The 18361-nt window shown below is 45.7% G+C and overlaps 1 protein-coding gene across 1 annotated transcript in view; it reads left to right on the forward strand.

Moving 5' to 3' along the window:
• The first annotated feature begins 458 nt into the window (after positions 1–458).
• LOC130293478 (tubby protein homolog) overlaps positions 459–18361 on the forward strand; it is a 66780-nt gene continuing 48877 nt past the window's right edge. Inside the window, exons 1-2 of the mRNA XM_056542204.1 lie at positions 459–527; positions 4138–4331. Of these exons, the coding sequence (XP_056398179.1) occupies positions 4324–4331 (8 nt within the window). The 5' untranslated portion in view covers positions 459–527; positions 4138–4323. The remainder of the gene's footprint in view (positions 528–4137; positions 4332–18361) is intronic.

An 18361-nucleotide genomic window follows, 5' to 3' on the forward strand; every position in this document is an offset into this window, starting at 1 on the left:
TAATAGCAGTGAGATAATGTCAAGTGTGTAGAAGCATTGTAGTCATCATACATACTTTAGTCAAATATCAAATGTCAGTCATAGTCAAATATCAAATGTCAGTCATAGTCAAATATCAAATTTCAGTCATAGTCAAATGTCAATAAAATTGCTAGCTATATTCAGATGTGATAGCTACTCCTATGCATAGTCGTTAGAGATGCATAATAAAGTAAATATGCCTCTGCTAAAGAAAAAGGTATTGAGATAAAGTATAACATTATGGCCATGTTATTGAGGAATGTTATTATTCCGTGAGTCTTAAGAAACTTGTCCCTTATCATCTTGTTTAACCCTGTTTGTAAAGGTTACAGAGCATGTACGGACGTTATCAAATGCACAGAGACTCTATATAATTTTCATCATCATTCTATTGTCTTCAGCCTGAAATGGGACATTGTGATTAAATGCTTCAGGACTGCATCCGGCCCAATGGCCACTTCGCTCCTCTCCCTAAGGGGACAGACATCGAGGATGACTTTTATTAAGTAAGGGGGTTTGTGGTGTCCCGGTACAGGACCTTATCCTGTCCCCTCCTTACGTCCCCTCAGGAAGAGTAACTTGAGTCCATAGGGCTCTCCTGCAGGGCTTCCCCCTTGTTGCCTCATATAAATGTAATGTATTTGCATTGTGTACATATTGTTTGTATGTATAAAGTTGTATAGTTTATATACCATGTATAGGACCTTCCTTGGTCATGTGACCTCCTGTCATGTGATATACCCAGAGTTCCTTGGGCACAGGAACCCCAGGCATTAGCAACCAAAGGGCTTTAGTCCAGCCCCCTAGTATATAAGGGGCTGTAGTCTCTCAGTTAGCTCTCTTGTTCTCTTGTTCCTGCACTCTCTTAGTTCCTGCTTCTCATCCTGTACACTAAAGCACCATCAATTCCTGCACAATTGCATCTTGGCCAAAGCCTAAGGAACAGCAGCCACTTCTAAAACGTGAGTTGCAATTCTCTCTACAAATCCAGTGACTACTACTCAGCTAAAGAATAAATTAGTAGCACAGTGGCCTGTCTAAATATCTTAATAACTACAAGTCCAAGCAAGCATGCAAGGTATCCTGTGTCCCGGTTGCCTCTGAAGGAACTGCATAATTGTAAAGACTGTTCCCTAAGCATTTCAAGTAAACGTTCCAGTTTATTCCGAATCCTTGCTGTGGACATTCCTTTATTACAAAACCGTTTTTGGGTTGGTTGACGGCAGTTACCATACCGGAATAACCACGTCCTGGCGTCACGAACACTAAGGGGATAACAACATTTTGCCCCCCCAGGGTTAATACCACCAGACCATGCTACCTACTGCAACACCCCAATCACCACACCCGCAATTTATGAAACTCATTGCGCATGATTGATAAATTTAGCGCTTTTGCGCATAATTTAGAATTCGGCAAAAGGGGTAAACTGCTTCTACCATACACAAATAATGATACATGTCCCCAATGTGACCAGTCCAACATAGGGATATGAACGATCAGTAAGTCCTGTTACAGTTGTTATCCTCAGAATCAGTAGTTGCTTATATGTATATAATGGTGCTGCCGTAAATAATGTTATCCAGATGTTATAGGCTTAGTTGTCAGAAATTCTAAACTCACCGGTCCTGGAGTGCGGTAACAGGAGGTCCTCAATGAGGATTCCTTCTCTGTAAATATGCTGGAACTTCTAGTGTCAATTGCAGGTAATGTAATTAGATTGGAGTTTAACTTATTGCTAGTGAGTGCTGGTCTTTGTCCCCTTTCCGTCTCTCTTTGCAAAGACTAACTGCAGTTAAAAGGTACTGCTGAGGAAAAAAATGGTTTAAATTATACAAACTGGTATATTATGTCTATTGAAAAATCTTAAAGGGGGTACTCCGGTGGAAAATAAAAAATTTTTTTTAAATCAACTAGTGCCAGAAAGTTAAACAGATTTGTAAATTACTTCTATTTAAAAATCTTAATCCTTCCAGTACTTATCAGCTGCTGTATGCTCCAGAGGAAGTTGTATTTTGTTCTTGAGTTCTTTTCAGTCTGACTACAGTGCTCTCTGCTGACACCTCTGTCCGTATCAGGAACTGTCCAGAGCAGGAGAGGTTTTCTAAGGGGATTTGCTTGTACTCTAGACAGTTCCTGACATGGACAGAGGTATCAGCAGAGAGCACTGTCGTTAGACTGAAAAGAACTTCAGTAAGAAATACAACTTCCGGTGGAGCATACAGCAGCTGATAAGTACTGAAAGGATAACATTTTTTTATATAGAAGTAATTTACAAATCTGCTTTACTTTCTGGCACCATTTGATTTAAAAAAAATTATAAATTCCACCGGAGTACCCCCTTTAAGCCTTTCAAGTGCTTAGCTGCTGTATACTCCAGAACAATTTGTGTAGTTGTTTCCAGTCTAACTACAGTGCTCTCTGCTGCCACCTCTGTCTGCATGAGGAACTGTTTGAAACAGGAGAGGTTTGCTGTGGGAATTTGCTCCTGCTCTGGACAGTTTCTGACACAGACAGAGGTGTCAGCAGAGAGCACTGTGGTCAGACTGGAAAGAACTACACAACTTCCTCTGTAGTATACAGCAGCTGATAAGGAATACTGGAAGGTTTACGATATGGTTAATAGAAATAATTTACAAATCTGTATAACTTTCTGGCACTAGTTGATTTTTATGAACAAGCTAGAGCAGTGGTCTCCAACCTGCGGACCTCCAGATGTTGCAAAACTACAACTCCCAGCATGCCCGGACAGCCAACGGCTGTCCGGGCATGCTGGGAGTTGTAGTTTTGCAACATCTGGAGGTCCGCAGGTTGAAGACCACTGAGCTAGAGGGTCTAGTATTGTTTTATAAGGCCCTGTGGATTACAGTAATGACAGGGGCACTCTGATAGCCGAATACTATGGTGCCCGTTCCTAAGCAATATTCTGGGCATTTTAGGGGTGCTGCCTAGTAAACACATTGCACAAAACCAAATTTATTAACAAGACTAAAGATCTACTTACCGAATATCAAAAATAATGAACATTTTATGACATTTTCCTATATGTTTGATTAGTTCTATACCATTGTCTTTTACTTTCTATCACTAAGGGTGGGTTCACACCACGATTTTCTATACAGTTTTTGGATACGTTTAAAAAAAAACCCCAAAAAAAACGTATGCAACCGTACAGCAAACCGTGGCCATAGACTTTCCATTCAAAACCGTATGCACCATATTGTACACGGTTGTCCCCGTTTTTCACACCACACGTTTTTTTTTTTTTTTTTTTCTGGACAGAAAACCATGGCCTACCACGGTTTTTGGTCCAGGTGAAAAACCGTATTAACCCGTATACATTTTTTTTTAACATGGGAGTCAATGGGAACCGTACAGACCTGTATGTGTGTACGGTTCCATCCAGTTTTTACCATACGGTTTTTGACTTTGCACAGTTTTTTTTCTTGGAATTTCAATCAAACAAGTAAAACTTTATTCATAATGGAGTGAAAAGTTCAACATGTATATGTTTTTTTTCTTAAAAAACGGATGCAACCGGAAATCATTTTTCAAACCGTATACAGATAAAACTTTGTACACACGTTTTGATACAGTTTAGTCAGGTTTTGAGGAATCCGTTTTTATTTTTCAAAAACCTGATTAAAAAAAAACTGGATTGCAAAAACGTGGTGTGAACCCACCCTAATGCAGGTTTTTGCCATGTCATAGATGTCTGTTGTGTGACCAGTAGAGATGAGCGAACTTACAGTAAATTCGATTCGTCACGAACTTCTCGGCTCGGCAGTTGATAGCTTTTCCTGCATAAATTTGTTCAGCTTTCCGATGCTCCTGTGGGCTGGAAAAGGTGGATACAGTCCTAAGAGACTCTTTCCTAGGACTGTATCCACCTTTTCCAGCCCACCGGAGCACCGGAAAGCTGAACTAATTTATGCAGGAAAAGTCAGCAACCGCCGAGCTGAGAAGTTTGTGACGAATCGAATTTCCTGTAGGTTCGCTCATCTCTAGTGACCAGGCTAATAAGCCAAGCTAACAAAGCAGATTATGAGAATCCCAATTTACTGATGTCCATGCGTATAGGAAGATTATACATATGTGTCCCTCCCTCTATGCCAGTCTTCAGTAAGGCTAATTCCAGCATTGCGTTCCAAGTCTGCTGCTTCTGTACTGCCATCAGGCACCTGACAGACAGGGATACATATATACCCCGACCTCAGTGATCTCCTGTATATCTCATCTCAGACTACCAGTTGTTCTTTGCAGATGTCTTAGGATACCAGAGGTCCTAACTCTTTGTGGGGGATGGAAATGTAAGTAATATTTTATCTTTTCATTAAGACTAATTGGTGTTGCATGTATTTCATAAGGAATACTTTTATATGTTAAGATGCTTCACAGTCCAATCCTCAGTCCTTTTGCTGATTTAGTGCTTATTCACACACTTATGTCTTCTTTTTTGTCACATTTTCTTTCCCTCAAAATCTCGGTGGTTGCACTGCAATTTTGGAAAATTGTGGCAAAACATGTGACATGACCACAGTGTTTGAATGAGGGTTAGAGCTACATGGCAACGTTATCTGCAACACAGGTCATACGGCCAAAGATCAAAGTGTTGTGTGGATGCATCGCAGCTGGTAGTTCTTGTGTGTCGCATTTCCTTTCATTAGCTGAGATGCAGGCATGTCACACTGCAATCTTCTGCAACATTGCCACATAGTCTAGCCTAAATTCTAAGGCTGGGTTCTCACTGCGTTTAGGTTTATGCTTAAAGGGGTATTCCGGCCAAATACATCTTATCCCCTATCCAAAGGATAAGATGTCTGATCATGGAGGCCTGCCGCTAGGACCCCCCGCAATCTCCAAGCAGCACCCACATTCTATGCGGGGCTGCGTATCCAGTCTCGAAAACCTCTTTGTTTCCGGGACTGGAGACGTGACGTCACGCCCCGCCCCTTGTGGTGTCATGCCCCACCCCCTCCACTCATGTCTATAGGAGGGGACGTGATGGCGGTCACGCCCCCTCCCATAGAGGTGAATGGAGGGGGCGTGGCATAACGTCACATCACCAGTATCGGAAACAAAGAGGTTTCTGAGACTGGAGATGCAACCCTGCATAGAACCCTGCACGGAGATCGTGGGATATCCCATTAGCAGGCCCCCCACGATCAGACATCTTATCCCCTATCCTTTGGATAGGGGATAAGATGTTTTTGTCCAGAATACCCCTTTAAATGGGCACTGTCATTAAAACTAATTTTTCGTATTGCACTCCTTATGGTAAATAAAAAAAATCTTTCTAATGTACTTTGTTTAAAAAAAATGAAGTTTTCTATGCTTAATTTGTGTTTAAAATAGCTACCACTAGGTGTCTCCTTACTTGTCCAGAGCACATTTCCCCCATCTCTTGCACAGACTTTGGACTCATGCTGGTCTGGCAGAAGTACAAAATCAGGAAATTCAGTCTAAAGTGCTGAGGGGGGGGGGGGGGGGGGGGGGGGGAGGTATGCAGCCTTAGCCAATCATAGCTCATCTCACACTGAACTGCACTGGGCTGTGTGTAGCAGAGTGAGGGAGGAAGTTCTCCCCTGTATGGCTTCAGATGATGTTGCGCCTGCTGGGTAACGCCCCTTCCCAGTCTGTGAATCTGACTGAGACTGAGCAGAAAATACAGAGTAATATCAAGGTAGAAAATGAAAAAATAATAAAAATAAAGGCAGGGGGTGGTTTATCATGATTGGGGCAGTGAACTGGGAGGATTATAACATTTAACGAGATCATTATGTATACATTTTGCTATTAGCAGATTCTGCAGTACCCTGGTAAAAGTAGACCACAGTCCACAGCACAAGTTGGTAGCAGATACTAAAAGCTACATGGAGCTTTATTTGTCACCAAAGTTACCCACGACGTTTCGGTGGTAAACTATCAGGGGTCAAGTCTTGAGAAAAAAAAAGGTAGGAACCCCATATTTCTCATAGGCTGGTCCTGCAGGACTTCTGCTAATGTGAACAGTGCTCTTGCTGTGTAAAAAGTGCAGGAACTCCATTCCCACGCATTCCTGCAGGATTAAAATGTTGTGTGTAACTTTGGTGACAAATAAAGCTCCATGTAGCTTTTTGTATTTGCCCCTTACTTGTGTTGTGGTCTACTTTATTACAATATTGCCTATAGATTGCTGTGGCCTGGCACTGTGGGCATTACAGATGAAATGCTAAACTAGTGAAGATGGAGCTGAAGCTGTTTCCCTCTTAGCTCTTGTATTTTGGATCGGATTCAGCAGTATGCCATACAGCAGAATCCATTCCTTATTTTGGAAATAGGCGTTAGTAAGGTAGACTTTTTTGCTGGACGCAATAGCGCAGAATACTATGTTATTTTATACAGCAAAAAAATTAAAATAAAATAAAAGCCTGATAGAAACTGAATTAGTGCAATATCAAGAAAATCTTTATGACATGACCTGATGGTTTTTTTTGAAGACTGGATGGGAAACACCTTTTTGATATCCTACAGTGCAATATATAAACCATAAGAATCATAAACAGATAATATTTTTTATAAAATGTGGCAATTATCATTTTTGTATTTCGTATTTCTGGAGAGGCATCCCGAAATGGTGAATACTAGAGATGAGCGAATTTACAGTAAATTCGATTCGTCATGAACTTCTCGGCTCGGCAGTTGATGACTTTTCCTGCATAAATTAGTTCAGCTTTCAGGTGCTCCGGTGGGCTGGAAAAGGTGGATACATTCCTAGGAAAGAGTCTCCTAGGACTGTATCCACCTTTTCCAGCCCACGGGAGCACCTGGACGCTGAACTAATTTATGCAGGATAAGCCATCAACTGCCGAGCCGAGAAGTTTGTGACGAATCGAATTTACTGTAAATTCGCTCATCTCTAGTGAATACATCAAAAGTCTGTTTTCTGATATGTCAAATGGACACATTGTTGTCAGAGCTGTATTTACCATTAGGCACCTGCGGGCCTGTGCCTCGGGCAGCATTGTTGAGGGGGGCAACCCTTCAGTGAATAAAAAATATAATAGAATTACTTTAGATGTAAATGCTGCCGGAAAAAAAAAAAACATTTCCACATGGGTTAGAATTGGTATATGTAACGCATAAATTTTTGTTGCATATTTGTGACAGATTTGCATGAAAAAAAATGATGCATCTGGATTGACCCTATTGGGCGGTATTCTGTCTGATTGCCTTTTACAGCACATGCTGCAAATATTGGCAACCTGGCATTAAAGGGGCATTCACAAGCTCCCGGCACTGGCTCCAGTGTTTGGAACAAACTGTTCTGAACGCTGGAGTTGGGAGCTTGTGACGTCATAGCCTTGCCCTCTCATGATGTCATGCCCTGCCCCCTCAATGCAAGTCTATGGAAGGGGGTGTGATTGCATTGAGGGGGTGGGGCTATGATGTCACAAAGTGAAGTCTTCTCTAATCGGAGTTGTTTATTTTCCTTTTTTCACTATCTGGCCTAGACCGCCATTAAGATTTCTCCCAAGACTTCTCCACAGAACCAGCCAAACAAACATTTTAGGCTCATTTCTGCAGTACAATGGGTCTGTGTCTATTTACAAACTCCCCATGTTTATTGTCACACAGAGTAATAGTTCCCGCTTTGCGTCCTCATAAAGTTGTTAGGCACCCTCTGTGCCCCAAACATAGCTGTAGGCCCCCAAACTGCCCCCATATATAGTTGTAGGCCACCATACTGTCCCGCTGCTTTGGTGCTCCACTGCTCCTCTGGTTTGGGGACCTATTGTTATGGCTCATAGCAGTAGGTCCCCGGTCTGCAGGGGCAGTGGAGCAACAAAGCTGATAGTAGTTACTGCCCACAGCAGCCCAGTGCCCGCGCTTCCCCTTTGCTGTCCTCCTGCTTCGCTCCTCGGTGCAGTGACGTCAGCCTACCATTTCTTTCAAAGTGGTCCAGACCAGTAACCAGTGGCTGCCATTACTGATTTTTTTTCAAGTACCCCCTAGAGAACTGCTAGGTACCCCTGGGGGTACTTATACCCCAGGTTGAGAACCACTGATCTAGAGCTAGGAAGTAGATTTGTGTGTCCATCTATATGATGCATCATTTACAAGTACACTAGGGCTGAGCTGTCCTCAGCTAATAGATAAGCAGCTTTGTGTCCAGCCTAATCCGGGCGTCTGGGCAGGTGCTCCAGCAATAAATATTGACATAGCTGTGTTTAGGTTAAATGAATGGCGATATCTGCAGCAATGAATAGATGCTGGATCATCTGCTGCAATAAATTATCTGGTCCCAGAGGAAATTACTGTGTTACTATAAGTCATTACCAGAGTATACAGGAGAGCGATCACACAAGAAACACAGGTACAGACTGCTCAAGTAGGTTTCCATTGCTATATGAGGAGGATATGCAAAGTAGAAGGGCAAATAGATAGTTTTCCTCTGCTGGTATAAATTATTCATCACTGTACATAAAAAACCCTAAGTTTTAACTCCAACATTAAACCTAAAAAATCTGATTATATTTAATGTGAAAGAAGTCATCATCTGTAACTTAAAGGGAAACTGACACCTGGTTTACCTGCATTAAATCCAACACACAGGGTTAAAGTGCAGTTGAATAAGATTAAAATGATGTAAAGCTCACTTGGATCCGTGGTCCGTAGATACACACTGTATTAGCTCCCGTTGCTAATATGTTAAAGGGAACCTGTCATCTAATGTTATCATATATACCGCGTGCCAATGCGTTATATATGGGGAAATCTTCTTCCTCACCATCCCTGGGAGACCTTCCTGCCCACAGGGATGGTGAGGATATAAAGTTAGATAGGGTCCCCTGCCAACCACGTAAGTAGTCCCCTGGGCGGGATCTATACACACCTAGTCTAGTCTTCCCTAGTCTCCCTCAGTGTGGTTGACAGCCCAGGCATGGCCCGCATCACCACTCTGCTCCGTTTGCTTATGAAGCAAAGCGGAGAAGTTGGCTGTCAATTACAGCCGGAGAAGACGGGACTAGGTGAGTATAGCTCCCACACAGGACTAGGTAAGTATAGCTCTCCGTCCAGGACTAGGTAACTAGCTCCCGTCCAGGACTAGGCAACTATAGTTCCCGTCCACGTTACTAATGGTGGGAGAGACTTTCTTACTTCATATCCTTACCATCCCTGTGGGCAGAAATGTCTCCTGGGGATAGTGAGGAAGAAGATTTTAAGCATATATAAATCGTTATATATGTTAAAATCTGATGACAGGTTCCCTTTAATTAACCCCCTTTGCACAATGGGGGCGGGGGCTAGTGTTCTGAGCTTCCCTGCCTCGGTCATCTCTGCTTTGATATGTCCGCTCTCCTTATAAATATTCATAAGGTCTTTATCCATGTCAGGGCGAAGAGCACCGGTATATGGAAGCAGAAAGGACGGAGGCAGGGAAGCTCAGAACACCAACTCCTGCCTCCATTGCGCAAAGGGGGTTAGTGAACATATTAGCAACAGACCCTAATCTCCAAAACTGGACAACAGATGTGGGTGAGTAATACATCATTGTAATCTGGTTCACCCACACTATAACACTGTGTATTGGGATTAGTGCGGATGAACAAGCTGTCAGTTTTCCTTTAAACACAGGAAGCATTTGAGTTCTCAAGTATTCTTATGGTCATTACGTGGTCTTCATTTTGGTCCTTATTTTCGTCCGTATTTTTATTCAAAACTAGGAGTGGAACCAACACAGAGAAAAACTATACTGGAACGATTTGTACCTTGGGATCCATATTGGCAATTAAATAGTTTGTCTCATGCCCCACTTGAAAGTCTCCAAGCTTTTCTTTTGCTGAATACTTACACCCGGTCCCTTGTTCATGATATATGAAGAACAAGACACCAGACCAATGTTTGACAGACAAGATAAAATACCTACTATTATAAATCCATTAACAATTAGCAAAATACACCAGCGCTCTTTTGGCCAATATGGTCAAGCCAAAAGTGAGTTACAAGGACAATAACATATATGTATTTGCCACCACCTTTTAAACTCCCATGACTTGGACCACCTCCTTCTTCTCTCCAATCAGTGGCTCCTCACTTGGTCAATGAGGTTCTATATTTATTAAAACAACTCAAAACATATTCAATACTACATGATGGTTATCATCATACCATTTATGTTAAGGTCGGGCAATCTGATTGTTCCTTTACACAATACATTCATGTTTATCACAAATGTGTTGGATACATTTACTTAGAGCGTGCAAGATATACGCTCTCCTTTTCATATATCTTAAATGTGGCTATTCATCTACAGCGTAACTGCAGTAGATATAGTAAATTAGGATAGAGGATCACATCAATAACCTTTCCTAAATAAATTATAATCCTCTAAGGGATGTGCTATAGGATGTCAAAGATAGCGGAATCACAACCACTAGCATGCTCCCTGATGAACAATTTTGGCTGATCTACATGTGCTTGTCATATGAATGATTATATTGTGTAAAGGAACAACCAGCTTGCCTGACCATAACATAAATGGTATGACAATGCTCAACATATGGTTTGAATAGGTTTATGTTGTTGTAATATATTTATCATGTTCATAGAACCTCATTGACCAGAGAGGAGCCACTGATTGGAGTGAAGGAGGAGTTGTTTCATGTCATGGGGATTTAAAAGGTGGTGGCATGCACATATGTTATTGTAGACTGTACGGACACACCTTTTAAACAGATCTTAAATCTAAATTCTCCCACTCTGAAATAAAACACTGACACTCATGAACCTTTTAAGTGGGCTGGGTGGTGGTCACAGCTCATTTATTTAAATATATGTAACTCTGTTAAATAAATATAACACTGCATAGCAGTAACCATGAAATACACAACTCTTATTGCTGAAGTACTGCTTCAGCCGAAGCAGTATGCCCCACTGTCTCCACAGCGTGCATGTGCTGCCTTCGGCACCTCAAAACTCCCCAAAATAATCTTCCTTTACGCCACAGAAGGAGCCCGTGTACTCCTACACGGAGCTCCGACCCCCACTCAATACAAAAAGGGCCTGTTCAACGCCATCTTGAAGACCAGAAAGGAAGATGTCCAGCCCAATATCGTTAAGGTGGACACCATCGCTGATCATAAACCTCCTATTATCCCCTTCAAGCTCCCTGTGCCTAACCACCACTCCGCCCTTAGACCGAACAAACCTCGCCATCCTGGAGTTAACTAAACGGCGGGACCGCTCAATTGCCTCTGCATCCCTGGCACCCTGCCATTTGACCCGCGGAACAATCTCCGACCACACCAGAACCATCTCGGAGAAAAAAAACCCGAGCCGTTCCACATCTGCTTTCATAATGGTTATCAACTCGGGGACCCTAGTGAAACATAGGTCGTTGCCACCCGCGTGGACAACCAAAACAACTCCCGATCTCAGCCTACCGGACAGGTCCACCGTCTCCGAAAGCACTTGAGGCCATCTCATACCTGGAATTCCCCTCCATTGGGCATCGACCTGATGGAAACCCAACGATCTCCCTCCAGGACGGCAGGCCGCTCGCTGTGCCGCCCGATGAACATAGGAGTGGCCCAAGAACACAACCGTAGCAACCGGAGGATCTAAAAGGAAAAACAGGTTAAAGCAACAATTCAGGGCGCACATAACCAGCATAGCAATCCGAGCGCCAACGCCCAATACGCTGAATATCAGACACGGACAATTCTGCCCTGGACGCCTCTGTAGCCGCCCCAATCCGAAAGGAATGCTTTCCGAATTCGGACGGGGGAGCCCCCGCGTATTGCAGACACCGCTTGAACAGCGACTGAAATTGAAAACGGGATAAAGCCGAACCATCAGCATGAGAGAAAAATTGTCTGCCAGAAACACGAATCAACAAATAGGCGGAGACAGCCCGCACCGGGCAAGCCGGGGCCATCAACCGACTGAAGGCGAATCCAAGCTCCCGTTCCCGCCTGATCGGTTTTTGACCGTCGAATACGTAGCTGCAAAACACCGTTGGAGCAAACCACATCCTCAAAACGCAACCCACCAGAACCCTGCTTAGAGGAAGGAACCAGCTCCCCAACCCGCAGAGCACCAAAAAACGCAACATAAAAAGCAGCGGAGTATAAGGCAGATTCAAAAGGGGAACAACAGCAACTGAACGAGGCCTGTACTAGCGAGACAAGCAAAGGATAAGAAACCGGGCACCGCTGTTCCTTGCGGACATGAGTACGCTGCCATCCCTTCAGTGATTGCTGAATCAAAAAACGTTTTGTAACATCTTCCCATCCTAGCAAGCGAAAATAAAAACTAACCCCCGCCAGCCTGCGCCGCGCCACTAAAGCAGAAAAATTTAAAGCGCGCAATGACAATAAGTAGTCCACAGTTACCTCCAATCTCGAATCAGAACACCCAGACACATTTCGCCCATACACCAAAAGACACCACTCCTTCCACGCCTTACCATGTCCTGACCACGTAGAGGCCGCCATCGACGATTCCAGCAGTGGCATCAATCTCCTGTCACTAGGCCCCAGACCAAAGGCGGGCACGGTCGACCCTCCAGCTCTGCGGTCGGGCACAACCTCCTGAAGTCCTGGAACTGAAATCGAGACAAAGAATCAGCAATAACATTATCAACACCCGGGACATAGTTACATAGTTACATAGTTACATAGTTAGTACGGTCGAAAAAAGACATATGTCCATCAAGTTCAACCAGGGAATTAAGGGGTAGGGGTGTGGCGCGATATTGGGGAAGGGATGAGATTTTATATTTCTTCATAAGCATTAATCTTATTTTGTTCCAGGAATGTATCTAATCCTGTTTTAAAGCTGTTAATTGTTCCTGCTGTGACCAGTTCCTGAGGTAGACCGTTCCATAAATTCACAGTCCTCACGGTAAAGAAGGCGTGTCGCCCCTTGAGACTAAACTTTTTTTTCTCCAGACGGAGGGAGTGCCCCCTCGTCCTTTGGGGGGGTTTAACCTGGAACAGTTTTTCTCCATATTTTTTGTATGGGCCATTAATATACTTATATACGTTTATCATATCCCCCCTTAAACGCCTCTTCTCAAGACTAAACAATTGTAACTCCTTTAATCGCTCCTCATAGCTAAGATGTTCCATGCCCCATATTAGTTTAGTCGCGCGTCTCTGCACCCTTTCCAACTCCGCAGTGTCCCTTTTATGGACAGGCGACCAAAACTGAACAGCATATTCCAGGTGAGGCCGTACCAATGCTTTATAAAGGGGGAGTATTATGTCCCTGTCCCTTGAGTCCATGCCTCTTTTGATACATGACAATATCCTGCCGGCTTTGGAAGCAGCAGCCTGACATTGCATGCTATTCTGTAGTCTGTGATCTACAAGTACACCCAGATCCTTCTCTACCAGTGACTCTGCCAGTTTAATCCCCCCTAAGACATACGATGCATGCAGGTTATTAGTACCCAGATGCATAACTTTACATTTATCCACATTGAACCTCATTTGCCAAGTGGATGCCCAGACACTTAGTCTATGCAAGTCATCTTGTAACTTATGCACATCCTCTATAGACTGTACTGTGCTACAAAGCTTGGTGTCATCTGCAAAGATAGAAACAGAGCTGTTAATACCATCCTCTATATCATTGATAAATAAATTAAACAACAGCGGGCCCAGTACTGAACCTTGGGGTACACCACTAATAACCGGGGACCAATCAGAGTACGAATCATTGACCACCACTCTCTGGGTACGATCCATGAGCCAGTGTTCAATCCAGTTACAAACTAAAATTTCCAAACCCAAAGACCTTAACTTACCTGTCAGACGTCTATGAGGGACAGTATCAAATGCTTTAGCAAAATCCAGAAACACTATATCCACAGCCATTCCTCTGTCAAGGCTTCTACTCACCTCTTCATAAAAGCAAATTAGATTGGTTTGACAACTTCTATCCTTAGTAAACCCATGCTGGCTATCACTTATAATACAATTATCCCCTATGTATTCCTGTATGTAATCCCTTATAAGTCCTTCAAACAATTTACCCACAATGCACGTTAAACTTACCGGTCTATAGTTTCCTGGGGAAGACCTAGAGCCCTTTTTGAAGATTGGCACCACATTCGCCTTGCGCCAGTCCCTTGGCACAATACCAGACACCAGAGAATCTCTAAATATTTGCTGAGCCCGGAACCAAATATTAAATTCCAAACAACGAAGAACCAAGTGACGTAAAAGCGACAAGACAGGAAGAGAAGAGGAAGACAAGCCATTAATGCAATGCACCACACTCGCGTTGTCCGTCCAAAAGCAAACCCTTTGATTACTAAAACGACCACCCCACAGCTCAACAGCCACAATGATAGGAAAAAGTTCCAATAACGCCAAGTTCCGGCACCAAACCCTCTCTTCCCAATCCGGCACCACATTCGCCTTGCGCCAGTCCCTTGGCACAATACCAGACACCAGAGAATCTCTAAATATTTGCTGAGCCCGGAACCAAATATTAAATTCCAAACAACGAAGAACCAAGTGACGTAAAAGCGACAAGACAGGAAGAGAAGAGGAAGACAAGCCATTAATGCAATGCACCACACTCGCGTTGTCCGTCCAAAAGCAAACCCTTTGATTACTAAAACGACCACCCCACAGCTCAACAGCCACAATGATAGGAAAAAGTTCCAATAACGCCAAGTTCCGGCACCAAACCCTCTCTTCCCAATCCGGCGGCCACGCCTCCGCGCACCACTCACCAGCAAAAAAGGCTCCAAAACCAACCGACCCTGCAGCATCCGTGAAAAGCTGCAGTTCACCGCTGCAGACCTCCTCCGCCTGCCAACAGGTATGGCCATTGTAACACCGCAGGAACTCCCGCCACACCAACAAATCAGACCTCAGGCACCGAGAGATACGGATCCGGTGACCAGGGAGGGCAACTCCCCTGGTCGCCAAAGATAAACGTCTAGAAAAAACTCTGCCCATCGGCATTACCCGACAGGCAAAAACCAAGTGCCCCAAGAGCACCTGCATCTGCCGAAGAGTAACTTTCTTTGCCTCACAAAAACATTCAACCCATTGTAACATAATCTCCAACTTGGCAGAAGGCAAACGAAAAACCATAGCCACCGAATCAATCTCAATACCCAAAAAGGACATTACCGTGGCCGGACCTTCCGTCTTGTCCGCAGACAGCGGAACACCAAAACGCTGCATCAAAAAACGAAAAGTACTTAACAGGAAACCACATCTGGGGGAACCCGCAGGGGCAACAAACAAAAAGTCGTCCAAATAGTGAATCACCGATGAACAGCCCGTCTCAAAACGTACTACCCATTCCAAAAACGTACTAAACATTTCGAAATAGTGACATGAGATAGAACAACCCATGGGCAAACAAACATCATAATAGAAATCACCATCCATACGACAACCCAACAAATGAAAACACTCCGGATGTACAGGGAGCAAGCGAAAAGCCGATTCAATATCGGACTTCGCCATTAAGGCCGCAGGCCCCGCTCCCCGCACTAATGCCACTGCCCTGTCAAAAGACACGTATGAAACCGAGGAATCCTCCTTCGGAATCCCGTCATTTACAGATGTACCCTTCGGGTAGGACAAATGATGGATAAGTCGGAATTTTCCAGCCTCCTTCTTAGGCACCACACCCAACGGGGAAACTCTAAACATAGCCAGCGGAGGGTGGCGGTACGGGCCCATAAAGCGCCCCAGGGCCACCTCCTTTCCAATTTTTTCCCTCAATACATCCGGGCGTTCCCTGGCCGATTTTAGATTGTCAGGGTACTCCCCAACATCAGAACCCAAAACAAAGGGGATAAAAAACCCCTCAGAAAAACCATCCCTCAAAACTCGGGCGCACTCCCTATTGGGGTACTGCTCTAACCACGGGGATATCGCGGACACGTTCACCGGCGTCCTTCCCCTCACCAGCAGCTGCGGGATGCCCCGGGAGCTTCGGGGCCCGTGGACAACGCGTTGCAGCGTGGCCACCTCCGCAAGCGGAGCATTCGTGCTTGTATTTGCACAGGTTAAGGAACTTGGAGTGTCCTTCATTAAATAGCCAGCATGCGCCGGGACGCCGCACGGCCACTGACCCTGGTGTCCACGCTGGGCCAGCGGCCCCAGACTGAAAGGGGGTTCCCTTCTGGGCCATCATCAAGCGCAACCAAACATCAGTTGCCTTAACTCCCCAACCAACCTCAGGCGCCAAAGCCAGGCGACGACAAAATTCTTTGTCATAACGCCACCAGGCCGAACCCCCATGAGACTTGTAAGCATTATATACCAAGTCCATATAAATAAAAAGCTCTGAACACCATTCAGGATGCTTTTCACCCATTATACAACCCAAAACAGCAAAAGCCTGAACCCAATTTCCCATAGTCTTAGCTACTTTTGGCCTAGCTGGAAAAGACTTTTCAGGCTGAGGCCTGCGCTCCTTATCTATGGTGTGCTGATCCACCGACACCAACGACCAGACATCAACATATTGGTTCCCCCAAATCTTCTCTTTCACAGCCAACTCAACATGTGATCCTAGGGGACTGACACCACAAAAGAATGACTCCTTATGTACCCCAGCCTGTACCGGGGAAACCTTCCTAACCACGGGAGCCGGACTAGCCTGTGAACCCTCCAACCTGGCCAAAACCGCTTTAAGAGTAGGCAAAAGATCAGAACCCGCATCACCCCAAACCCCAGCAAAGTTGAACTCACCCGTCTGCGCAGGAACAACAGTCGGAGTAGATGAAGGTCCACTCTGAGGAACCGGAGCAGGGTCCACACGCTCCACCGGTGCAGGTGCATCTACAGCCCCAGGTCGGTCAGCTCCATGCGAAGACCTCCGAGCAGGCTTGGACTTGTGTCGCCTGCCCGAACGCCTACGAGACCTCCTGTCCGGGCTAACGGAACTCCAAGAACTCTCCCCCGAGGAGGAGGGCGAACGCCAGCGGGATGAACGGGACCTGCGGGACCTGTCCCTGTTCCTGGACTCCCGGCGACAATGTCTCCTACACCCATGATGCGACACAGCAGTTCTGCTCCTGCGCGATCGGCCAGAACCCCGGGAGGACGATCGGGACCGACGCCCACGGGACTGACTCACAGACCCACAACCATCACGGTCACGCGGTGGCTGGCTGACTATAGGCGCCGGCAATTGTGCAGCAGCAACCACAGGGGGAGGGGGGGGAGGAGGGGGGGGGGTTATGCAAGGAGCTGGGGGCACTAGGTGGCTGCAGTGCAGGGGTTAAAAATGTAGCCTGAGAGATAGGAAGAAGCAAACCCTGCCCCACCCCCACCACCTCTACAGCATCTTCAAATAAAGGCTCACTACCCACATCCATGGAATCTATTGCAGCAGGCAGCAAGGGGGCATTTGCAGGGAGACTAGTAGAGCTGCTGCCTGCTATTGGAATCACACTGGGACCCTGGAAAACAGGGGGGGTACCAGGCACCTCATCAGCTGATGAGGATGCCTGCGAGTTATGAGAGGCCTGTGCACCCATTACCTGATCTAACACTGAGGAGCTACGTTCAGCCCTAGGTGCAGCCGAGACAGCGCGCCACGAAGTGCCGGGAGCCGAAACCGGAAGGGGCGGAGCTACCGCCCGACACCTCGCCGGACCAATGCTGGCAGCGAAGGCCCGGGATCCAGGTGCCGTGCGCGCGGCCTCCCCAGCACGCCGGGCGCCGCTAGGAAGGTGAGGGGGACTGGGGCTAAGCCTGGAGGGGGGACGCCTCTGTCTAGAAGTACGTCGGCTGCAATAGGGGAGCTAACAGGAGCCGGGGCACGCACCGCAGCAGCGTCCCCGAGCTCCGCTAAAATGCGGGGGATAAGTGAAGCATCAGCCAGCACCCGCTCCCGGAACCCACACCAAAACTGCTCGTCAGCCATCACAGGGGATACTCTCACCTTGGATGCTGGAACACAAGAGGGAGAGCTGCTTGCAGGACACCCAGTAAATACCCCTGGGCGTACACCCCTTGGAAACCCCTCCCCAAGGTGCTGGAGTGGGAGGGTTACTGTTTGCTTCCTGCTTCTTAACCCTTTCGTCCCCACAGTCAGGGCTACCTATGCCTATTCGGCTAGGTAACCTACATTTATAGATCTCTTTGTTTGACAAAGATCATTGTGGGAGGGAAAAGGAACAACGACGCTCTTGTCCTTCTATTCCGTCCTCATATCCCATTTCTGTCCTCATATTCCGACTGCATATCCCGCATGTTTTGTGTGAAGGGCATGGCTTGCAATTATCCCGGAGATGCGGGCCTTGTGGAATAATGTGGGGCTGAGCTGTGATGAAGAGATTGTGGTAGAAAGACGTTTGATGTGGATGTTT

This window comes from Hyla sarda, chromosome 10 (genome assembly GCF_029499605.1).
Source record: "Hyla sarda isolate aHylSar1 chromosome 10, aHylSar1.hap1, whole genome shotgun sequence".
In the NCBI taxonomy this organism is placed as follows: domain Eukaryota; kingdom Metazoa; phylum Chordata; class Amphibia; order Anura; family Hylidae; genus Hyla; species Hyla sarda.